Source organism: Narcine bancroftii, chromosome 12 (genome assembly GCF_036971445.1).
Source record: "Narcine bancroftii isolate sNarBan1 chromosome 12, sNarBan1.hap1, whole genome shotgun sequence".
In the NCBI taxonomy this organism is placed as follows: Eukaryota; Metazoa; Chordata; class Chondrichthyes; order Torpediniformes; family Narcinidae; genus Narcine; species Narcine bancroftii.
This window is the reverse complement of record NC_091480.1, coordinates 6,053,801-6,079,242: the sequence shown is the minus strand read 5'-3', so window position 1 is coordinate 6,079,242 and position 25,442 is coordinate 6,053,801. Positions and strand designations below refer to the sequence as shown.

At 42.7% G+C, this 25,442-nt stretch overlaps 1 protein-coding gene across 11 annotated transcripts in view; it reads right to left on the bottom strand.

Annotated features, from left to right (window-relative positions):
• eef2k (eukaryotic elongation factor 2 kinase) overlaps positions 1 to 25,442 on the bottom strand; it is a 64,741-nt gene that overhangs the window by 26,716 nt on the left and 12,583 nt on the right. For 4 of the 11 annotated variants that reach the window (XM_069905631.1, XM_069905636.1, XM_069905630.1 and 1 more), the window contains 4 exons: positions 23,873 to 24,136; positions 22,417 to 22,464; positions 15,291 to 15,391; positions 5,799 to 5,859 (listed from right to left, as the gene is read on the bottom strand). In XM_069905631.1, the coding sequence (XP_069761732.1) occupies positions 5,799 to 5,859; positions 15,291 to 15,391; positions 22,417 to 22,464; positions 23,873 to 24,082 (420 nt within the window). In that variant the 5' untranslated portion in view covers positions 24,083 to 24,136. Of the gene's footprint in view, positions 1 to 1,849; positions 2,593 to 2,655; positions 4,813 to 5,798; positions 5,860 to 8,204; positions 8,292 to 15,290; positions 15,392 to 22,416; positions 22,465 to 23,872; positions 24,137 to 25,442 lie in introns of those variants that run through there. The other 7 variants (XM_069905634.1, XM_069905635.1, XM_069905632.1 and 4 more) reach the window with 6 other exon arrangements.

Here is a 25,442-nt window from a genome sequence, read left to right as displayed (position 1 = left end):
CTATTGGGAGTCCGTCCTCCCCAGCCGTTTTATTGTTTGGAAGCTTTTTAAATATATCTTGTATTTCCTCTATTTCAAATGGTTTTATCAATTTGTTTTGCTCCTCTTCTTGGAATTTCGGTAGTTCAATTTTAGCTAGAAACTCATCTATTTTGTCTTCTTTCCCTTCATTCTCAGTTCGGTATAATTGCTCGTAGAATTCCTTAAAGTTTTCATTGATCTCTGTTGCAATTTATTTGTCCTTTTTCCTTGATGCCAATACAGTTCTTTTAGCTTGTTCTGTTTTAAGTTGCCAGGCTAGTATTTTGTGTGTTTTTTCTCCTAGCTCGTAATACTTCTGCTTTATTTTCATTATGTTCTTCTCCACCTTGTATGTTTGTAATATTTTGTATTTTATTTTTTTGTCCGCCAATTCTCTTCTTTTTGTTGTATCTTCCCTTGTTGCTAGTTCTTTTTCTGTACTTACTATTTCCTTTTCCAGCTGTTCTATTTCCCGATTGTAGACCTTCCTCATCTTAGTTACATAACTTATATCTGCCCTCTGATGAAGACTTTGATTGCATCCCATAATATAAATTTGTCTTTCACTGATTCGGTATTTATTTCAAAATACATTTTAATTTGGCGTTCAATAAATTATCTAAAATCCTGTCTTTTAAGTAGCATGGAGTTTAATCTCCATCTATATGTTCTTGGTGGGATGTCCTCCAGTTCTATTGCTAATAACAGGGGTGAGTGATCAGATAACAATCTAGCTTTATATTCTGTTTTCCTAACTCTCCCTTGGATATGGGCTGACAACAGGAACAGGTCAATCCTTGAGTATGTTTTATGTCTACTCGAATAATATGAGTATTCCTTCTCCTTTGGGTGTTGTCTCCTCCATATATCCAAAAGTTGCATTTCCTGCATTGATTTAACCATAAATTTGGCTACTTTGCTCTTTCTGCTAGTATTTTGTCCAGTTTTATCCATCTTTGAATCCAAATTAAGGTTAAAGTCCCCTCCTATCACTATATTCCCCTGCGTATCTACAATCTTCAGAAAAATATCCTGCATATTTGATCCTCTTCATTAGGTGCATATATATTGACCAAATTCCAGAGTTCTGAATATATCTGATATTTTATCATTACATACCTCCCTGCCGGATCTATTATTTCCTCCTCTATTTTGATTGGTACATTTTTATTAATTAATATAGCTACTCCTCTAGCTTTTGAATTATATGATGCTGCCGTTACGTGCCCTGCCCAGTCTCTCCTTAATTTATGTTCCACTTCAGTTAGATGTGTTTCCTGCACGAATGCTATATCTATTTTTTCTATTTTCAGGAAATTTAATAGCCTCTTCCTTTTGATTTGGTTATGTATTCCGTTAATATTTATAGTCATATAGTTCAACATGGCCATCTCATACTCTGTTTACATCTCATTTCCACTTCCTCACCACCAACTTTCCCCTTTTCCCCATTTTCATTTCTCAGTTTTCTTTTTTTGAACGCACTGTATGACAACACTTCTAAAACATAAAATATTTCACCCATTCCCACATCTAAAATTCCCTTAACCCCAAGTGTCCCCCTCTCTCTGAGTTGCCCCTTGTCCCTTGCCAGGCAACCACAACTCCCCTCTCCATTTGGACTGCGAACCCATTTGCAAGTGTCAACTGATTTCGTAGTGACTGTTATTCTCTCCCACCCAACTCCTTCCAGAAAAGACTTTTATCTTCACATTACAACAAGCCTCCCCCTTTTCTTCTTTTTCTTTCTATTTATTTATTAACCCCTCCTCTTTTTTTCCCCCTTCTCTTCCCTCCTTTAGTTCTTACTTATACATTATTTTTACACCTTTCTATGTAGTTTGTTGTCATTCTTTGTTCTTGTTACATCTCTTCATCTCTCTTTCTGTCTTGCAGGCTTTCTGCAAATTCTCGTGCTTTCTCCGGATCCAAGAACAGTCTGTTTTGCTCCCCCGGGATACTTTAAGCACTGCTGGATATTCTAACATAAATTTATACCCTTTTTTCCACAGGATCGATTTTGCTGCGTTAAACCCCTTCCTCTTCTTTAGGAGCTCAAAACTTATGTCTGGGTAGAAAAAATTTTTTTGAACTTTGTATTCTCGTGGTTTTTTCACTTCTCTAATTTTATTCATCGCCTTCTCAAATATATTTTCTCTTGTCGTGTATCTCAGAAATTTTACTAAAACGGATCTTGGTTTTTGTTGTGACTGTGGTTTCAGGGCTAATGTTCTGTGTGCCCTTTCTATTTCCATTCCTTCCTGCATTTCTGGCATTCCAGGTCTTTTGGGATCCATTCTTTTATAAATTCTTTCATATCTTTGCCTTCTTCATCTTCCTTAAGGCCCACTATCTTTATATTGTTTCGCCTACTATAGTTTTCCATTATATCCATCTTCTGAGCTAACAACTCTTGTGTTTCTTTAACTTTTTTGTCACTTTCTTCCAATTTTCTTTTTAAGTCGTTCACTCCCATTTCTACCGCCATTACACGTTCTTCCACATTTTCTAATCCTTTCCCTCCATCTGTTATGACCAGCTCTATTCTACTCACTTTTTCTTCTGTACTTTTTATTTCAATAAATTCTAGTGTCAGCCATTCTTTTAATGCTTTCATTTGTCCATTCATTTTACCTCCTATTCCTCTGTGCAGAGCTTGGTCTTCTTCTTCTTCTTCTGTGTCTGCTCTTGGGTTTGTGTCTTTTATTTCTCTTCCTTGTATTTGTGTCTCTTCTGACTTTCTTGTTGAACTGCTTGTCTCAGTTTGTTGGGTTTTTTTTTCATGGTTTCTTGATGTTGGTCCTCTTCTTCTGGGTTGGTTATTGGTTGTGTCTCTTGCTTCCTTTTTTCTTTCTCACCCCTCCCTTTCCCATTGCTTTCTTTATCTTCCAGCTGGGAGCCCTGCTATCGGGCATCTCTCAGCTGTTCGTTCCACACACCTGGTCCCCCCCTCCCGTCGGTGTTCTCCTTGTCATGTGCAGTTGCACACCTCTGTTTGGTTCAGTGAGCCACTTTTGAAGTCCCGCGGTCGGTGGGTTGCGACCCTGCAGGGTCTCCACTAACCTCGGGGAACGGGCTCCTCTTTCCACAGCGGGTCCCTGCTTTTTCATGCAGGTAAGGCCTTCACCTTTCTCTTCCAGCATATTTCCTTCTTCTTTTCTTCCCGTTGTTTTTGGTTATTCTTTCTTGGGTGCCATTTTCTCCACACCTTTATTTTTTATTTGTTGTGATTTTTGTGTCTGGGGCTTTGATTTTTCTTTGCTTTTTTTCTTCTTTTCAGGAGAGGGCTGGTATTCTCCTACCGGCCACTCCTCCATCACGTGACTCCACCTCCTTCCTCCTCTTTAAGAGTTCAAAACTTATGTCTGGATAAACCAATATTTTTTGATCCTTGTATTCCAATGGTTTATTTTCTTCTCTAACCTTATTCCTTGCCCGTTCCAGTATATATTCTCTTGTCGTATATCTCAAAAGTTTTAGTAAGATGGATCTTGGTTTTTGATGTGCCTGTGGTTTCGGAGCTAATGCCCTGTGTGCCCTTTCTATTTCTATTTCTTCCTGTATTTCTGTCATTCCTAGGACCTTCGGGATCCATCCTTTTATAAATGTCTGTGCCTTCTTCACCCTCCTTCAGGCCCACTATTTTCATGTTGTTTCGCCTACTATAATTTTCCAACATACTCAATTTTCTGAGATAACAACTCTTGTGTCTCTTGAATTTTTTTTGTCACTTTTTTCCAATTTTTCTCTTAAGTCATTCACTTCCATTTCTACAGCCGTTTCCCGCTCTTCCACACTCTCTACTCTTTTCCCTATTTCTGTCATTACCTTTGCATTTTATCTTCTGTTCTTTTCATTTTCTTTTTAATTGCATTAAATTCTAATAACCATTCTTTTAATGCTCTCATTTGTTCTTCAAAAAAGACTATCTATATTCTGTCCATCAGTTTTACCTTCTATTTCTCTTTGTCCATCAGTTTTACCATCTATTTCTTTGTCCATCGGTTTTACCTTCTATTTCTCTGTGAAGATCTTGGTCTTCTTCTGTGTCTGTACCTGTGTTTATGTCTTCTTCTTCTCTTCTTTGTGTCTGTGTCTCTTCTGTTTTTCCTGTGGATCTGCTTGCATCTCTTTGTTGGGCCTCTTCTTGCTAGGCCTCTTCTTGCTGGTCCTCCCCCCTTGAGCTACTCCTCTGTTGTGCCTCCTGTCATTGATCTTCTTGCCGGTCGTCTATCCATCTCTCTCCCACGTCGCTCCCTTCTCTACTGCCTTTCTCATCTTCCAGCTGAGCGCCCTGGTGTTGGGCGTCCCTCAGCTGTTCGCGCTGCGGCTGCCTGTTCCTCTGCTTGGCCCCCCCTCCCACTGGTATCCTCTTTTTCCCTTGTTTCCGTTGGTTGCGCACTTTTGTTTGGCTCCTGCAGGTGAGTCGTGACTCCATAGGGCTCCTCGCCACCACAGCGTTCTGTTCCTTTGTGCATGCAGGTAAGGCCTTCTTCTTTCTTCTTCGGTGATTTTTCTACTTCTTTTATTTCAGTTGTTTTTATTTTCTCCTTCCTGGATGCCATCCTCCTTCTCTTCTCTTCTATTTCTTTATTTTAGTTTTGTTGTGCTTTGTCTTTTTTCCTGTTTTCTTGGAGAGGGCTGGTTTTCCTGACCGGCCACTACTCCATCACATGACTCCTCCAGATTCTGGACTTCCTAACAGAAAAGCAACAGTCTGTCTGGGTCAGTAGGTGAACGTTAAGCACCATCACGTGAGCACTGGTGCACCTCAGGCCAGTGTCCTCAGCCCTCTCCTGTTCATGCTACTGACTCACGACTGCATCACCAGATCCAGCTCCAACAGTGTCATCAAGTTTGAAGACGACGCAACAGTTGTCGGCCTCATCAGCAACAACGATGAGTCGCACTACAGAAAAGAGGTGGAAAATCTCGTGAAATGGTGTGAGAGCAACAACCTGAGTCTCAACATGGACAAGACAAAGGAGATGATTGTGAACTTCAGGAGGACCAGGAATAACCACCCTCCACTGCACATCAACAACTCTGTAGTGGAGAGCACCATGTTCCTTGGAGTCCACTTCAGTAGTGTCCTATCCTGGACGTACAACATCTCCTCACTTACACTTGACAGGAAGGCACAACAACATCTACACTTCCTTAGAAGGCTGAGGTAGACAAGGCTACCAGTCGCCATCCTGTCAACTTTCCAATGTCCTGGGTGGCTGCATCACAGTGTAAGACAGTTGCTGTAAAGCATTTGATCAGAGGTCAATCCACAGGGCCATGAGAGCGGCAGAAAGGATCACTGGAGTCTCCCTCCGACCCCCCCCCATCAATGTGATCTACTGGGATCGTGTCTGAAGAGACTGTGCAAAATTATTCAGGACCCCTTCCACCCCCCCACACAGTCTGTTTGCACTGCTTTCTTTGTTCACATTTCTCTCTTTTGCATACATATATTTTCTTGATTACAGTTTTTTGTACTACCAACGAGTAGAAATTCTTCCTGGCCGGCAGGAAAGAAGGATCTCGGGGGTGTATGTGATGTCATGTATGAACTCTGACAATAAATCTGAACTTTGATTTACCCTATTCAGTGAGCGACAAGGTTTCAACATTTTATATTTCCAGCACCCTCCTATTTTCTGCTCACAAGAGGCCCAGAATTCTGTTTCCTGCAAAGTCACCAATGGAACACGGACAGTAGAACGCAGCAAAACTGCTGCTGCCTGAACAGTTGAAAACCAATGGCTTCACAGCAACAGTGCTCTTACCTGCCTTGCCATTTTCATGAGTACTTCATCTTCAACCCATTTTCCTGAAATAGCATTGTACCTGTTGGATCAGGAAGCAAAGGGGAGGGAGGGGATTATTGGAAGCTTGGAATCGTTTCTCTGCAACCATCCATCCCTCACCTTCTACATGTGAGCCAATTCCACCTTCACTGTCCACACAGGGAACAAGGGAGGCAAGGCCTGAGCCACTGCTTTCCCTCCCTGAGGAAACCCACTCACCTTTCAGAAGGAAAACTTGCTCAGACAACCCAATGGCTAAGCAAACCTTGTGTTTCCACTGGACACTCACATCCATGAGATGTCCTAAGCACCAACTCCCACCAATCCAGGCAAAGTGCCTCAGCCAGTGATTAAGTGAATGATTATGCTTGTCTGCACGACAAAAAACTTCAATGTCCAGATACAATGAAAATCTTACTGCATCTTCCCAGGTACTTAAAGCATACAATTACATGAGAGAAAACAGATAATAATGTACAAGGTTAAAAAAAAATATGCACAAAAAAATTGAGGAGCAAAAAGTGTGCAGTTAGATATTTTAGTCATGAGTGGTTGGGGTTGTATGGGGAAGGTTCAAGCGTCTGATGGCTGTTGGAAAACATTCTTGAACCCAGAAGGCTAGACTTCAGGCTTCTGTGTGATGAGGGTCCTTTATTTATTTCTCCACAGATCAGATCCCTGCCAGCCACTCCTGTGCTATGCCCACAAACGACCTTCTCCACACAGTGCAGGTGAAGGCAGGGAACACCTGAGACTAGCTGGAACACTGCCTACTGGCCCACAGAGCTGCGCAACTGCTTCAAGAACTTAACCTTGCGCAGCTGCCGCAGGCAGCTTACAGATTCTGAACTTGTGAATACTGGTCAGATCATGCTTGAAACACACTAAAAGGGTCAAGTAGGCAGAATGAATTTGTTTTAAAATAATTCTTAACATGAACATGTTGAACAGTGGATAATAACAGATCTACATGTCCAAATCCACTGATCAGACAGTACAAAGGGGATTTTAAAAAACCACAGAAGAAAATCTCTCCCTCTGTAGCTTCCTGATATGGCTGTGCATCGCACAGGACAGATAATTATCAGTATCAAATTTACCAGCCTTGATTCAAAAGGAATAGAGAAGTGCCTCTCGGGTAGGGAGGGGCAGCCAGCTGTAGTTTGAAGATAAGGTCAATTCCATGTTGATGGACTTTGAAAACAGCCTGACGAAGGTCAAGGCTCGGGAAAACCAAATCTCGCGGACACAGCAGAGGAAATAAAAAGCCAGCAATGAAAGGTGCTTCCTCAAAACAAAACCTGGGGAGTCCACAGCTGGCAGCCTGGCTTCAACCTTGTCTGTATGAAGCCTGCACACAGTTAACGCAATGTTATCATAGGACCAGTGATCCAGGTTCCAATCTGTTGCTGTGTGAGGAGTTTGTATGTTCTCCCCGTGACTGCGTGGGTTTCCTCCAGGTGCTCTAGTTTCCTCCAATGTTTCAGGGATGTACGGGGAGGTGGGGTTAGGCTGTGTGGGCAGGTGGGCCAGAAGGGCCTATTACTGCACTGGATGTCTACATTAAAATATTTCCCCCATGACTGGAACAGTTTCCTCAAAGATGTGCAGGTTGGTGAGTTAATGTCTGCTGTAAATTGTGCACAGGGCAGAGGTGAGGGGGTTGATTGGAATTAAGGAAGAAATGGACTCGATAGGCCAAAGGGCCTGATCTTCCATTCCTTGGGTGCTGCCTGCAAAACGAGCCCAGTGTTGGGAAGGGTAACAGAAGCCCAGCCTATGCACTCTCCACTAATCCAGCCTCCAAGTCACTGGGCGCCCCGAATGTTTGAGTGAAACACAAAAGTCTGCAGATGCTGTGATTGTAGTAAAAACACATCAAAATACTGGAAGAACTCAACAGGTCTGCTACGAGATAGATATATCACCATCTTTTCAGGTCTGAGCCCTTAAAGGTATAAGCAAAAAACAGGAAATCTCAGTGTTGGCCAGGGGAGGGGTCCAGACCAACAAAAGGTGTTAATTGGATATGGTAAGTGGAGAGAGAGAATTCATTATATATGTTCGAAAGGAGACTGAGGGAAAAGGGTGAGAGAGAGCTGAGGGAAAGTGACTGGGGGAGGGGGGGATTGTGGTGGTACAACACTGGCCTACTGCATGGGGCAACCTCTGTACCTGCAGGAGTGTAAGGGGACAGGACAACACTTGGCCGGCTGCCAATCAGTCGGCCTGAATAGATCAAGCCCCACCCAGTCGGGTGTCAATCACCCTCTGGGCTATAAGCCTGTGCCGACCTCCTGAGGCCTCACATTGAGTTGTTGCACCCACAGCTAGTCTGGCTCTGTGGAGGCCTTTGTGGATTAAAGCCTGTTGTTCAGTCTTTACCTTGTGTGTGTCTGATTCTGTCTAACAGCGCATCACAGGGATGTTTAACGAAAGCCAGAGAAGTCGATGTTAATCCTGTCTGGTTGGAGGGTGCCCAGAAGGAAGGTGAGATGTTGTTCCAAGTGTAAATCACGAAAATCCCCCATGACTGGTTGAAGTAAAAACACAAAGCTGGAGATACTCAGCAGGTCAAACAATGTCCTTTATTAGCAAAGGTAAAAATATATAACCAAAGTTTCGGGCTAGAGCCCTTCATCAAGTTATGGAAAAATGTCAGCAGGTGTCCAAACAAAAGGATGGAGGGTCAAAGGCAGGTGATGATAGGTGGATAAAGGAGGGAGGGGACTGCAGCGATCAGGGGGAGGAGGGATGGCTGGGTGAGCAGAGGGGGAAGGGAGGGGGTAAAACTGGAAAAACTGTAAAGGGGGAGGGAAAAAAGGCGAGCAGGTTAGCAGAAACCAGAGAAGTCGCTGTTAATGCCATGTGGCTGGAGGGTGTTCAGACAGAAAATAAGGTGAATCTGCAGGTGGTCAGGATGGGACCGTACACAAGGCCATGGACAGACATGTGAGTGTGGGAGTGTGACTCAGAATTGGCTACTGGAAAGTCTCTGTTACTAGAGTGGAGGTGCTCAGCGAAGCCAACTCCAAATTTGTGACCAGACTCTCCAATGTTATCACGAAAATCTGTAGTCACCGTGGTTGAAGTAAAAACACAAAATGCTAGAGAATCTCAGTTGGTCAAACAGTGTCCTTTATGTAGCAAAGGTAATATTACCTTTACTGATGTTCTTCAAATTTGTGGGTGGTCTCAATCTGGCAGTGCACAAGACCATGGACAGACATTTCAGCAAGGGAATTAAAATGGGTGGTCACTGGGACATCAATGCTATTGTGGCAGACGACAGCTGAAGTACTCAACAAAGTGATCTCCCACTCTGCACCCAGTCTCCCTGCTGTAGAGGAGTCCACAACAGGAGCACTGGATGCAGTCGATGGCTCTTGCAGATTCACACATGAAGTGTTGCTTCCCTCATGTTGTGGCTGTAGAACTTCAGAGCAGCTACATTATTCACGGTTCCCAACAACTTGTCGTTGAAGCTACTTGGGGCTGAGGGAAGCCTGTGAAATATCACTGGTACTTTCTTGAAGACCACATTGGCAGGCTGTAATTTTCCCACAGAAAAAGAAAGTTTCAAACCGCTGCAACCAGACTCATTGGAATTTCTGTTTCAAGCCAAAGGCAGCTATTCTATATTTGGTAAGGAAATCTTGTTCGACAGCCACGTCCTGTGGTCTGCAATCAATTGCATCAGTCCTGCCTCGCAACAATATGCTGCTCCAAACGATAAATGCAACCAAGTAATCACTAAATGTTTTCATTACGTGGCAGAAGCAAAGATTGGATGTTCAGCTCCCAGTGGGTTTCATCCAAACTGTGGTGCAGCAAGTCTGATTGCATTGGATCAAAGCCAAGCTCACTCATAAATCAGGAATGGACCCACCGCTGAAGCTTCCACAGAGTCCACCCGCATTATCGAGCAGTTTGCTTACAATGTCGCGATTTAGGGCCGGCTGACTCTCTTTCACAGTTGCTTTCAGTAGAGGGATCCACAGGGATTAAGCAGCAGAGATGCCGGGCATGGAGTTATACTGCAGGAAAACAGGGCCTCAGACTAGCCTGTGCTTGATGACAGTACGCACTAACCACAGCCTGCTCCAACCTTATCCCACTTGTTTGTGTTTGGTTCAACTCCTTCTAAACCAGCCATTCTCAACCCTTTTTTTGGCTATGGGAAAAACTAAAGAAGACCCATGCCGAGCTCTTCTATAATTCCGAGCAACACCTTTAAGAGCTGACATGAAGTCCCCAGCAGAACTTCTAAATGGCAGGAGATATAAAACAACTCTACCAAGCAAAATACACCCTCCAGAAGACCAGGAGGAAACCAGAAGACTGGCTGACACGCACGATGAAGGACGCCAGCATTATAACAAATATGCCCAAACATTGCCAGGACTCTTCAGAGGGCAGCATGTGCATATTAAAGAGCCGATATGGAAAACATGGACTCCAGCAAAGGTCATCAGAGAAGCTGAGACACCAAGATCTTACATTGTCAATAAAGACTCTGGCAATCAGCTGAGGAGGAACAGATTTCACATCCGGCCAACACAAGATGCAATGAAGCAGAAAACTTTAACACCAGCAAAGTCGGCAACACCAACTGAGAAATGGCTGATTGAATTTAATACAGATAAGTGTGAGGTGTTACATTTTGGAAAGGCAAATCTAAGTAGGTCATATGCATTAAATGGTAGGCTATTGAGATGTGCAGAGCAACAAAGGGATTTAGGAGTTGTGGTAAATAGTACCCTCAAGGCTGATACTCAGGTAGATGGTGTGGTGAAGTAGGCATTTGGAATGTTGGCCTTCATAGATCGGAGTATTGAATTCAAGAGTAGGGAGGTTATGATGAAATTGTACAAGGCATTGGTGAGGCCAAATTTGGAGTACTGTGTACAGTTTTGGTCACCAAATTATAGGAAAGATATAAACAAAATAGAGAGAGTTCAGAGAAGGTTCACAAGAATGTTGGCAGGATTTCAAGGTTTGAGTTATAGGGAAAGGATGTGCAGACGAGGGCTTTTTTTCTCTGGAGTGTAGAAGATTGAGGGGGGACTTGATAGAGGTGTTTAAGATTTTAAAAGGGACAGACAGAGTAAATGTGGATAGGCTTTTTCAATTATGAAAGGGGGAGATTCAAACTAGAGGACATGGTTTAAGATTGAAGGGGGAAAATTATAAGGGGAACATGAGGGGAAATTTCTTTACACAAAGGGTGGTAGGGATGTGGAATGAGCTTCCGGCAGACGTGGTCGAGGCGGGATCATTGGTTACATTTAAGGAAAGACTGGATCGTTACATGGATAGGAGAGGACTGGAGGGGTATGGACCGGGTGCTGGTCAGTGGGACTAGGAGGGTGGGGATTTGTTACGGCATGGACTAATAGGGCCGAACTGGCCTGTTCTGTGCTGTAAGTGGTTATATGGTTATAACGTCAAGTGAGGTATCAAGTGAAGAGACCACAACCACTAATACTGAGACATCAACACAACAGTTGTCAGGTGAAGCACAATAAGCTCCATCACCTACACATGGACCAGCAACGCAGAGCCCAACGGTTGCAGCCAAATCCACAAGATGGTGAAGGAATATGCTGCCGCCAGTGCAATGTCGATAAGAACTATTTAAAAATAGTTGTGTAAATAAATTAGTGTACAAGTTCAGTTACATAAGTTGCACTGGAAAGTGATAAAGAACACTAAATTTTTCTTTATCTTGAGAAGGAGAGATGTTATATAGTCAGGATAACATGAACTATTTTGTAACCGCTTAAGAATACACCCTTCTCACTGTAGTCCACCACTCTGGGGCATATGTATGTGTATGTGTGAGTGTGTATGAACAGTTTCCTGAGATGGTGGAAGACATCAGTAAGTAAAATCTCTTCTGTTATTTAAATCTTGCATCTCTAAGTTATTTAAGAAGCCCCCCAAGTAACAACAGAGACATAACAATATCCATGTAACTAGTAAAAATGCCTTCCTTTTAAACATTGCAATTGGTTAATATACGTAATCTACTATTACATTTTGATAAACTAGTGAACCGCCCTTCTTGGGTAGAAACAGAATTGAATTTCTCTAAAAACTCATCTATGTTGGTGGTTTTAGGTTCATTTTTACCTCTTTCCTTTTCTAAATTGGCACATAACCCAATAATGAGAAATGGGTTGAGAATATGGACACAATTTAGGAATTTTTTGGGCTATAATAGTTTTTCTCTTGCCAGTCCTATTATAGATAACCATCTTTTTCAACCTTCTTTGTTAGAATCAGGTTTTAAGGAGTGGTATAGATTAGGATCAAAAGTTATAATAAAGATCTTTTTATTTGGAAAAATTTTTGCTTCTTTTAAACAATTGAAAGCCAAATTTAAACTTCCTCAAAGACATTTTGTTAGATATTTACGTTAGTCATTTTGTTTGTTCAGTCTGAGCTTTCTGATTTTCCCTCAAATTTCAGAATATTCTTGATACGCTTTTTAATTTGTTCTCCCAGTGAGGAGTAATATCAATTATTTATAACTCATTAGATTTAAGAGCAGCCTCAATGTCTGGGATTGAGAATGATTGGGAACACGATTTGAATACATCAATTTCAGATCAAGATTGGTTTTCCACTATTAACTTCATTAATGAATCCTCATTTTCGGCACAACATGTTTGTTACAATTTAAGGTAGTGCATAGAATACTCATGTCCTAAGTCAAATTATCTCGTTTTTCCACAAATGCAATCCACTATGCAATAAGTGTAAAATCTTTGAAGCTACATTGATTCATATGTTCTGGGAGTGCCCTAATTTAGAGAAATTATTGGGAAGATATTTTTCACACTTTATCAATGATTCTAAAGATCAAATTAGGAACATGCTCTTTCATTGCTTTGTTTGGTTTTTCTTGAGAAGAGGAAATATTCTTGACTTCAACCCAAGAGAAATTTTAGCTTTTCCCTCGTTGATAGCTAGACGAGCAAGTTTAATGAAATGGAACGATGACTCTCCACTTACTCATGTGGTTACATGATGTCATGTCCTGTTTATGCTTGGAGAAAATTAGATACAATTTTACAAGATGTGGGGCCCATTCATTAGATTATTATCATGGTTGGAAGATTTAAGAAGTTTGGATGCTCCGGAGACACTCTGTCTGGTGTCTGAAGGTCATTATTTGATCCATATCTTTACATCCCTACTAGATAACCTTGGTTAGAGGGAGGGGTTAAATTCATCAGATTATTTTTGTTTTCTTTTTTAAGATTAATTAGTTAAACATGGATCATATAATTAATTAGTATAGAATTTACCCTTTGTTTATATAATGGGATTGTTTATCTATTTTCTACCAGAATCAAACTGGGAAAGGGATAAACTGTTAAATATCATATTGACAGAATTTGATGTCTTAAAGAAACAAGTTAAATAAACAATGATGGATAGGTTTTTGATTTACATTGCATGTTTAATATGTGATGGGGGAGGGAGGGATGGGGAAAAGAGAAAGCAGACCTAGGGAAAAATGAGGTTGGGGTGCGCTATTGGAAACCAGAGAAGGCAATGTTAATACCATCAGGAAGGGTGCCCATACAGAATGTACCCAGAGAAAGATGAGGGATTTCTGTCCTGGGGAGACCAAAGAAGATGGCACTGTGCTCTTGGGGCTGGGTTGGCTGAGGTTAGACTGAAACAAGGAGTTTGATAGAGCAAAGATAAGGAAGCAGCTTCCACTGGCAGGATAGTTGGTCCTCAGACAACCCACAAGTAGAATAATGAGCAAGAAAGCCATGGGATGATTAAGAAATAGCCCATAGAGTCATAACAACCTGAAAACCAGGTAGGAACAGATTCAGTGGTTAACCTTCCAACTGTTCCATTTCACTTCAAAGGGAATAATATTTAGCAAAATGGAAGAAGAGTCAGGGATGTGGGATGAATTGGATTGTTTCGTCAGGAAGTCCAAAAGCATGGTATGGCTATGATTATCTTTCTTGAATCTATTGCCCTGAATCTAAAAATAAAAAATTCAGACAGATGGGAAGGAACTGCTTCTCCTCAAAAAGTAGTGAATCGGTGGAATTTTCTGTCCAAGGAGCATCCTTAAATATATTAAGGAAAGTAAATCACAAAATTCTGTGGACACTGTGGTTGAAGTAAAAGCACAAAATACTTACGAAGCTCAGCAGGTCAAACAGTTCCTTTTTGCAGCAAAGGTAAAGATACAGAACCGATGTTTCGGGCTTGAGCCCTTCATTAAAGTATGAGAAAATGCTGGCAAGTGTCTGAACAAAAGAGGTGGGGGAGGGAAGGAGGATATATATACACATATATACACTAAGCATAGTTGGGGAATTCAGGGTCATGGGGAGCAGTCAGGTAAGTGGAACTGATTCCACGGCCAGATCAGCCGTGATTTTTGTGTTGAATGGCAGAACAGGCTCAATGGGCCACAGAAACTGACAACACGAGTGACCAATCCTGAGGGCTTGGATTAAATAGTCTCATGGACCACACTCAGCTCAGGGTACACCTCATCTCATAACCATTCACCTTTCCAATCAGGATCCCCACAGCCATCCCCAATGTCAGTGCACAATGTTTGCTCTGCTCCACCTCAAAACAATGCACAAGACTGCAAGACATAGGAGCAGAAATAGGCCATTCAGCCCAACAAGTCTACCCTGCCATTTAATCGTGAGTTGATCCATTTTCCCCACTCAGCTCCACTGCCCAGCCTTCTCTCCATAACCTTTGATGCCCTGGCTAATCAAGAAGCTATGAATCTCTGCCTTAAAATACACCCAATGACCTGGTCTCCACAACCACTTGTGGCAACAAATTCCACAGATTCAGCACCCTCTAGCTGCAGGAATTCCTCCGCCTCTCTGTTGTAAGAGGCTGTGAAGTAGTGCCCTCTTGTTCTGGACTCTCCATAACTAAGGGAAACAACCTTTCCACAACTACTCTGTCCCTAATGCACCCCTCCTCTAAGCCACAAGTGGGTTGGAGAAGCACTTGTGTCTTGGCAAGATGCTGCTTGCAATCCTCTGGGGAACATGTAGTGTAAACAGGCCTTATCACATCCAACAGGATGCCATGTGGACCAGCTTCTGATCAAGGAATTTGTGACCCCAAACAATACCATGACATTAGACCTCTCTAAATGGTGCAAGGAAGAACCAAGCGTTTACCTTTCATCTGTGGAAACATTTCACCACTATTGTTGCTTTACTTTAGGGAAGCAGTTGAGAAATTAGTTTTGGCATCTGTAACCTACAGACAGCCTTAGAATACAAACTCCATCAAACTTCCTGGAGATTCTCAGCTGAACAGATCACAAAGCCACTGTATCCCAATCACCTTTATGGTGCTTTGAATTGCCTTCTTACAGAAGATCGCCTTTGCACACCAAGACATTTTGTCTTAACTCTTCGCAATTAAAAAGGACAGGATTGAAATATCCACCTGTAACGAGTTGCTGTCTCGGTCTCAATCTCTTCCATATGGAATTCCACCCAAGGATCAGGCATGTGCTTGGCTTTTTCCAGTGCATGTTTCCAAGCATCCTGTGAAACAGATAGAACAGCTCAGTTTCCTCATTGTCCTGGCATCAATTCTGCATCTCAAATTACAAAATGTATTCTTCACAGGTCACTCTGCTTGGATTGCCTTTGTTTTCCAACATTTTACAAATCTGGAACGAACATTAAAATAGGAAAATTGTGTTGCCTTTGTTCCATACCAACTGGTCCCTCTCCATAACGCTGTACTTTAATATGCACGTCTAACCAGCCTGCTTGCAAAACAACCTCAGTCACTGTATCCTGGTTATGCATGACAATAAACATGAACATAGAACACTACAGCACAGTACAGGCCCTCAACTCCTCAATGTTGAGCCGACCCAAAAATTCCTTTAAAATAGTACAAAACCCTTCCTACCCCATAACCCTCTGTTTTTCCTCCATCCATGTGTCTAAGAGTCTCTTAAATGCCCCCAATGTTTCAGGCTCCACCACCACCCCTGGCAAGGCATTCCAGGTACCCACAACTCTCTGTGTATAAAAACTTACCCCTGATGTCTCTTTCCCTTAACTTTGTACACACGTCCTCTGGTGTTTGCTGATCCTCCCCTGGGAAACAGGTGCTGGCTGTCCACCCTATCTATGCCTCAAACATCTTGTATTTGTAAAATCCATATCACAACCAGGGCCAAAATCCAATGACAATTTGGGAGTGAAGTTGACTACACCTTCATGAATATCCATAAGCAAGGATTCACATTCAAATAAATTCCCATTCTAAGCCCAGAGCACAAGCATTAGCCCAAGTGAGGTTCTGGGATTGAGAAGATGAGCAAATATGTACTATTTTAACTCACTGCAAAGTGAAATTCAGAAATCATCTTAAACAGTGGAACAGAAGTCCACTGGGGTAATCCCATACTGTCCGTGGCCAGCCTCTGATTCTCAATCCCTGTCTCTCTGCTTCCTTCTCCACCACACACTGGACACAACATCAACTCAAACACCTCATCTTCGGCCCTCAAACTCTTCGCCCAGTTCTGAGGAAGGGCCCCTGATCCAAAACATTAACTGCGTTCTCTATCCACATTGCTACTTGACCAACACTTCTTCCAGAATTTCTGTTTTTGTTATAAAGCCTAATATCAGTTAGAGTTCACATTTGGTAATAGAAAGGGTTAACACTACTTAATGCAGGATGAGATACTTTTAACAAGCAAGTTGAACTTAAAACAACAGAGGTGAGCAGTGAGTAACCTTCAGTAATAAGCAAGGTGCCAAGAGTTCCAATAAACAAGAAATGTCTTTAGCCCCATTCACATTGGCACTTTATCCCAGTAATTAACTGCCAATCTACCAGTTAACATGCGAGTGTGAACCCATTAGATCACAGGGGAATGGACCTGGAATGGACCACCTAGTGAGGTGTATCATCCCCAGGGTCATCTGATGCCTGTGTGCCGATTAGCCCAGTGTGAAAGGGAAGTGGACTATCCAGGGACAAAGTAGCGACACGTTTTTGAGAGAGTGCAGGAAAATGAAGGAAACAAAAGATTAAAAAGGTATAAACTTTATATTCAAATTACTAAATCCAATGTATTATGATCTTGCATTTAAACAAAATTAATCATGCCTAATTATAACATAATTAAGCTTTATGTACAGCACATATGAGCTCCTCACCCCCTGTTGTGCTGACCTAGATAACTCTACTCCAGTATCAGAAAATCAGAGAGGGCAAAAAACACACAGGAATAAAAGCATGGGAAGATACATGCACAATTTCATAAAACATACGCGCACAATTTATAAAGGACCGTGGGAAAGTGGTAGCGTTAATAAAATACATAGATGCACAATTTATAGTGAGCATGGGAAAGTCGCAGCAGGGATGAAATACACGCAGACACACAAAAAGTGGGTACATATAACAATCAAGAATAGATAGATAGATATATCTGGGAGACAGAGAGAGCGAGATGGAAAAAGAGAGACAGAGAAACAAACGAGAGAGAAAAAGAGACCAGAAAGTCAAGAGAGTAAAGATAAAAGAGAGAGAGAGACAAGAGAGAAAAATAGACAAAAGAGAGAGACTGAAGGTAGGCCTTTTCCTTTAAAGCCCCCATGTCCCAGTGTGCCTTGGCATAATGAAAGAACTTTATGCATAGAACACTCATGGAGGGGTTTCTCAACCACACAAAATTCTGGGAGGGCAGGTCTGCCATCACTCGAAGTGTCACTCAGGACATCATTGGTGGAGGATAGGCACCCTTCTGCTCTGGGACGCCAGGTGGTGAGTGCGAAAGGACAGAGGGAACCAATTAACATTGGTCTAGTGTCAAAATCAAAAACGGCTTCTTGAACTGGTTCATTGAACGGCCAGTTTACTGGTTAGCCAGTGCGAAGGGGGAAGTGTCCACAGTAAGGCTATTAAACATGGTAAATGACTGATTGATCCTGGGTTCTGATAAGACTGACTGAGTTAATCTTGTTAAAACACTGTTTGGTAAAAGTAAAATCACAATACTGGAGAAACTAAGCAGATTGAAGTGTACTTTATACACCAAAGATAAAGATAGATCACCAACATTTCAGGCTTGACCCCTTCATCAAGATGTGAGAAAAATGCAGGCAGGCCTGTGTTGAAAGAGTGGGTGCAGACTGGGAGATTGCTCCGCTGAGCACCTTCGCTCTGTTCGCATCAGTGACAGGGACCTCCCAGTGACCAATCATCTGCGCCCCATTCCCATGCTCACATCTGTCCATGGTCTTGTACTGTCCAATCAAGACCACCCACAAATTGGAGGAACAACACTTGAGAGTCTGGGCGCTCTCCAACCAGATGACATCAATGCCGACTTCTCTGGTTTCTGCTAGCCTGCTTCCTGTTTTCCCTCCCTTTCCTTCCCCCTTAGCTCTCCTCCCCCTTCCCTCTCCATTCACAAAGGCATCCCTCCTTCCCCTCTTGGTGGTGTGCCCTCCCTCCCTTAGCCATATATTACCTCCTGCCTATGGGACCCCGCTCCTCCTCCCTACACCTCCCCCCCTTCCACCCTTTTGTTTGGGCATGTGCCTACATTTTGCTCATACCTTGAAGAAGGACTCAAACCTGAAACGTTGGTTATATATCCTTTTCTTTACTATATAACGGACACTGTTTGACCTGCTGAGTTTCTCCAGCAACTACGGTGTCTACAGACTTTCATGTTTTACCGAATGCCAATCAAAATCTGTTTACAGAAATCAACTCAAAGATGGCAGCTTCGAGGTTCGCTCCAAGAGTTTATCAATATGATGTCACTTCCACACACATTCCCTTTCGAAGCCCAGTGAACTGAGAGCAATGAGCAAGCTCCTGCAGCCGGTTTCCATTCGATTGTTCTGAGCATGCATCAGATGCAGAATTCGCTTCCACATGCTTGTTTGTACCAAACAGCCATGACCAAACTAACAAACCCTTAGCTCTTTATAAATGCCACAAAAAAAAAACAAATCTTCCAGCTTACAACTACTAACATATACTGTACTGGTCTGTTTACCAAATTTTGCACTTAGGATTTTATCTAAAGATCTGAATTTTAACATCCAAACCACTGACTTTATTTGGAGATACACTGTATGGTCAACAGAGTCAAGACAACAATATTTATTCCTTTTTATTGGAACGTAATAATACAGTAAAAGTGTAACATGCATGACTTACTTTAACTTTTGCCTGCGGTAAGACAGACAGAGTCGCCATTAGTATTGCCCGGCACCCCTTACTGTACAAGAGAAGTAAATGAGAGTCCCCTCAGAGACACTGAGTGCCCGTGGATTTGCCTCCAGTGCTCCCGCAACCTCCTCAGCCGCACAGACCTCTCTTCAATCCATCGGCAGCCTGAGTTCCAGATCCAAAGCTCCAACTCGATCAGCACCAGAGGCCCTTCTTGCCCTCAGCACCCTCTCGAATCCTGGCTCCAACACCTGGTTCCCATGAGAGCTGCCAGCAGCCCACAGACCATGCAGTTCCCCTCACCACCAATCACACACAGTCCGAGTGGGTCCCTCAGCCGCTGAGCCCATTGCTGGTCTGCTGCCATGGTCTTGGTCCTGTAGAGTTGTCTCCTCCGCTTCTCGAGCAAGTTGATTCAGACTGTACTCCAGATCAACAAGAGCGGTCCAGAAGGTTTATGGAAAAGACTTTCCTCAAAAAAGATCAAATATTTGGATGGGAACAAATGTAAGGCTGGTCTACACTTTATAAAATAAGGGATTTATATCCGTCATCTATTCTACAAGGTAAGTCATTTCATTTAAAAAAAAATAACCACTGGACTTTCAGTGGCAGGAGACAGGAGACTCCAGAATGCTGGAATCGGAGGCTAAACACAATCTGCTGCAGGAACTTAGCAGGTTGGGCAGCATCAGTGAAGAGATAAGGAATGGCGAGGTTTCAGCTAGAACCTTTCATCAAGACTCAATTAAGGGTTCAAGCCCGAAATGTTGATGATTCCTTTCTGCCACCATTGCTGCTCAACCCTCCGAGTTCCTGCAGCAGATTGTGTTTAACTGTCTGCAGCAACTTGATGTCTTCTGCTCGATTTAACTTCTGCCACCGTGAAGAAATAAATAGCCAATCTATTTGGATTGGCATAGCTGTTAGCACAACACCTTAACAGCGCCAGCGATCGGGACCAGGGTTTGAATCCTGCGCTCTCTGTAAGGAGTTTGTACGTTCTCCCTGTGCTGTGTGGGTCTTCCCTGGGGGCTCCAGTTTCTTCCCACCGTTCAAAATGTAGCCGGGATGTAGGTTAATTGGGCGGCACAGACATGTGGGCCAAAATGGCCCGTTACTGTGCTCTATTTCTAAATTTTCAAAAAAATTTAAAACACCCAATGAAACTAAAATTGAGTCCCATTCTTGGACAAGTGTGTAAATGGACCCTGGTGAGTAGAGTCTGAAAAAAGCACACTACAAAATCCAGTTGGCAAATGTCTGCAATGTACGGCTGAATGAGCAGAGGTTGTCATGGGCTGGAAATTTTATCAGCAAATCCCTAGACATTTGCAAAGATATCTTTGCCATTTTTAGTGAAATGTAAAAAGTTTTCGGAGAAATTATTCCAGAGAACGAGACTTTACAGCAAAACTTGGAACAGATAAAGTTAAAGCAAGGGAATGAAAAAGACAGGTAGAAGTGGCAGCGGTATCATTATCTCTAATTAAACACAATGCTCGTTGTTCAAAAGTGTCATTCTAAAGCAGCCATCCTCAATGTGAGTCACAGGCCATGGGGTGGGGGGGGCACAGACAAAGTGGAAGATGGCAGAGCTGCTGCAACCACAACGGAGAGCAGAGACACAGCACTTCCACGGGGTCCAGCCGCCCAGTCTAACTACCATCAGCTCCATACCGGCTTGAAGTGGCCCATTAATGTTGCAGACTCTGGGGAAGAAGAGGACTGGCACAAGACAACAGAAATTGGAGAGAACAACCCCCATTTCAGAATGAGAAGCAGAGGAGACGACCCATGGGACGGTGACCACAGTGGCAGACCAGTGAGGGGCTCGGCGGCTGAAGAAACGCACAGGTGACAGGCTGCAGCCAACTACTACAATCAAGGGACTCGCACCAGGCTGGGGACTGCTAGAGACTGGTTCATGATCTGGCTGAAGGGGTATCAGGTATCTGAACCAGGATGCAAGAGGGTGCCGAGGGCACTGAAGGAGTCCTGATCGTGTCGGGAGACTCGGATCTGGAGCTCGGGCTGCTGATGGTTTGGACTGGACTGTGTGTGGCTGCAGGGGCTGTGGAAGCACTGAAGGTGACTCCACAGGACTCTTGGTGAGTCTGGGAGGGTGGGGGAGATTCTCTTTCTCTGACTGTAAGAGTCACTTCAGACAATTTCTGCCAATTCATGCAGTGAAAACACATTTACATGACAATAAATTGAATCTTTATTGTATTGGACAAATCTGGTACCACATTATACTAACTAACACTCCAATAATTTTCTATCCGACAACTCGAAAATGCCAAATGCTTGGCCTCTGGCTGTAAGGTTTTGTACGATGGACCAAAATTCAAGATTTTTTTTATTGTCATGGGATAAAGACAGTGTAATAATGCACAAAATTGCCTTTAATCTGCTGCAAGGGAGTGGAAGGAAGGTGAAATGGACAGTGAATGGTGCCATCGGGAAAGAAATGTTCAAATACAAGGCTGACAACAGTTATAAAATGCCAGCCCTGCAATGCTTTTCCAGTGTGATTTGGATTTGAACAACAAAACCACAGTCGCACGTTCTGTTCTGCATTGCTGGCACTCTGGTGTCAATGGCACTTTCTCTGATTGAGCACATTCCTCACCCTGACACAGACGTACTGTTTAAAATCCCTGTAACGTTCCTGGCCTTTGACTGTTCTCTCTCTGCAAACTACCATGAAGTAAAACCAGGCTTTTCCAATACAATAAATATAACATTGACACTGGATTTATGGAGTTACTGACCCAATGCTTTTCAAATGCCCACACAAGAATGGGTAACTTCAGAGGCAGACACCAAACCCTGAAGGTAACAACAACCACACGCTGTGTTGATGTGGTTCTTCTAACATTAGCAAAGCATTCCAAGGTATACACAAAACCACAAAATGACATTAAGACAGGCTTATTAGGGATGGGTTTGATGTATCTTGGACTCAGAGTTTTGAATGGATGGAGGGGGAGGTGGGGGAGAAAACGACACTGTATATATTTGAAAGGAGAAATGTGTATATCTTGAATAATGTGATCTATAGTGTGAAAAATAAAAAATTTAAAAAAAAAAGACAGGCTTATTAGCCAAGTTTGTGAGGCATTTTAAGGTGGATGTGGGTTAAAAGAAATGGGGACTGTGGAGAGAGGTTAAATTGATCAAAGAAATGTGTTTGCAGTGTTGGGATCCAGGAGAAGGACACGATTCAAACACAGTAAAATGAAAGAAGAATTAATGACTACATGCATTAACACAATGTAAACAGAGCAGAGACTAGATGGTCTCAGGGAAGAATACGCAGTGAAATTATTACATATACTGGACCTACCCGACCTCGGTCAGTTAATGAGCCAAACTTAGGACAGGTCTTGTGATTCTGAAGGATACATGAAAGATTATTTACAAAACTGAAAATTTTTATTTGAAATGAAGAATTGCCTGTTAGCGTCAGCTTTGGAATAATTTCTGCTTCAAATCATGGAAAAACTCCCTGCATATTTAGATTATCTGGCCAAACATTAACCAAGGTTTATTTTCCCTCTGTGAAACGACACAAGCCACCAACTGAAAGCTTACTGCACAACACATTGAGTCAGCCAGGTTATTTCTTAGACCCGATTAATTAGAAAAGTTAAAGTCTAAACAATGTGCTGGAAATGCTTGGCAGATCAGGCATGAACTGTGGAAAGGGAAAGAGTTCATGCTTCAGGCAATGACCAGAAGGACCATCTGCCTGAAACATCAACACCATTTGTCTCTCTCCGCAGATGCTGCCTGACATGTTGTCTTTATTTCTGATTCCAGCTTATGCACTGTTTTCCCTTTTCCACAAAACAATCCTGCTTTTAAACTCTGCTTTAAATTTGAACACAAGATGGTGACTTTTATTTTTCCATCACGGCTAATGTTTCTGGGAAGCTTGTGGATTTTGGGGCAGTTTCATTCCTTTCTGCTGACAAAGAAACAAAGTGGCTGTGAGCAGATCAGTAGGAGAGGTCTCCAGATGATCCTTCTTCCTACTCCCTATATCATACCCCCCCCCCAAAAAAAACACATTTTATCCACTAACATGTGGACTGAAACCAGCTGGGGGACAAGGAGGAGAAAGACTTAAGCATTTTCAGACAACTAAGTCACTTATTTTGTAAAATGGCTCAGTGTGCCACTGCATTTAGCAATGAAATAAATGATCAGATGACGTGAATATAGGGCCCAGGACATGGGCAAGAACGTCGTCAAAGTCATCACCGCAGGATCTTTACATCCAGCAGGCCAAAGCCTCACTGGAACACAATATTCCCCACAGTGCAGCTCTGCTCTCAATCCACTGCGGGTTTGGATGTGTGCTGGACTCTCTGGTGAGAGGTCAACCCTCAAACGAGAACAGGTTACTAATTAAGGCCATACATCACTCACAAAAGATGCAAATTTCATTGTTTTGCATGTTATTATTATTCTGCTGTACACAGCTAAATCTAACAATGCACTACCCCGAAATAGGAAATGTCATAGCTGTCTGGCTGACTGTAAACATCTGAAGCCGGATATCAGGCTCATAAAAGCAAATACTTGCTCACATCTCAGCTCAAAGTTCCATGATAAGTGTCTGATCCGTAAAAGTCCGAGTTTGTAAACAGAGTTAGTATGTTATGGGGCTATTAGTATTTGCAAATACACATCCAAAGCTCTTATTTAGTCCTGTGAATGCTGGTTAATTACTTGAACATCATTTTACATTACTGTGCTAATCAAGGAACAGAAAAAGAGGAATCTCAAGAGTTTACCTTAGAGTTGAAGGACCTTATAGGGGAACTGGAGGTTTCGCAGAGTTTCCCCTTCAGATAATTGAGATTACAAACATTATTTGACTTATGATCATCGTAATCTGTAATCGAGCAGATAAGATACTGTTCATCGTCGCTGCTCTCATCTCCAGAGTTTGCAGTTCCATTGCCAACTCCTTCGATTTCAAAGATCAGATCGTCTTCAGCCATATCTAACCGCTGATATTCCCAGCTATGGGGAGCTGCCTTGCCAAGGAGGTTTTCCTATAGATAGAAACAGATGGGGTAAGCAGATGATACTCCCAGCTATAGATCAGATCATCTTCAGCCATATCTAATCACTGATATTCCCAGCTATGGGGAGCTGCCTTGCCAAGGAGGTTTTCCTATAGATAGAAACAGATGGGGTAAGCAGATGATATTCCCAGCTATAGATCAGATCGTCTTCAGCCATATCTAATCACTGATATTCCCAGCTATGGGGAGCTGCCTTGCCGGAGATAACATTATTTATACACCACACAATCCTTTCATTTGTAGTTTCAGTTCAGTAATTGTCTCAAACATGCACACATTATTTTTCCCCCTCCCATAACGTGCACACAGTTCCTGTCTGCTCTGTGCATTACTGGCACATTTCAACGCTCCCTTCCCCTCACCCAGCCACAACTTTATTTTACCTTTCACAGATCCCTCCCCGGACTCTCCCTGCCAGAGCAGGGACCAATTGAGAAGTGAAGCAGTTCGACAGCTGGCACCAGCATTTTATACGTGTCTGACTCAGGAAGTGAACAGTCAAGTACACCAAGTTCTAGTGGGGCAGAAACTCAGTGCTCCTGGAGACAAGCACATACCCAACCACACAATCTTCCGCGACACAGCCGAAAAGCCTATAGTGGAAACGTACAGCATGTGTCAGCCACTCTTGATATTACCAAGAACGCCAAAAGAATGATGAGCACATGGTTATACATTTAAAATGCAATGCTGCAAAAAATATGCATGAAGCTTTTCCCAAACTTCCCTGCAAAGAGCAGCAGCACAAAGTAATCAAACTCTTGGAACAACAGGTTCTGCAGACAAAGTTTGGACCTTCAATCCAGTTTCATTCACTGAATCCTGCGATACAAGGTGGCGATCATTCCACCGTTGAGTCTATGTCAGTTCTCTGATAGAACTGAGTGGACAATCAATCATAGGACCATAGAGACACTGATCATTTACAGCACAGAAACAGGCTCTTTGGCCCTTCTAGTCTGCACTGAACTATTATTCTGCGTCGTCCTCCATACCCCTCCCATGTACCAACCCAAACTTTTCTTATATATTATCACGCAAAAATACATTGGAAATAGGAACAGCAGGAAGCAATTGGGCCCCTCAAGCCTGCTCTATCATTTAATTAGATCAGTCCCACCCTTCCGCCACGACCTCTCAATCCCACGGAGGATACCAGTCTCTCTGCAGGATTTGCGAGAATGGTCCTTAATCCTGGAGACCTTACTAATGAAATCAACCAGAAAAAGTTGGTGCATTTTTATCCAACACCACTAAAGGATTTTTTATGTTC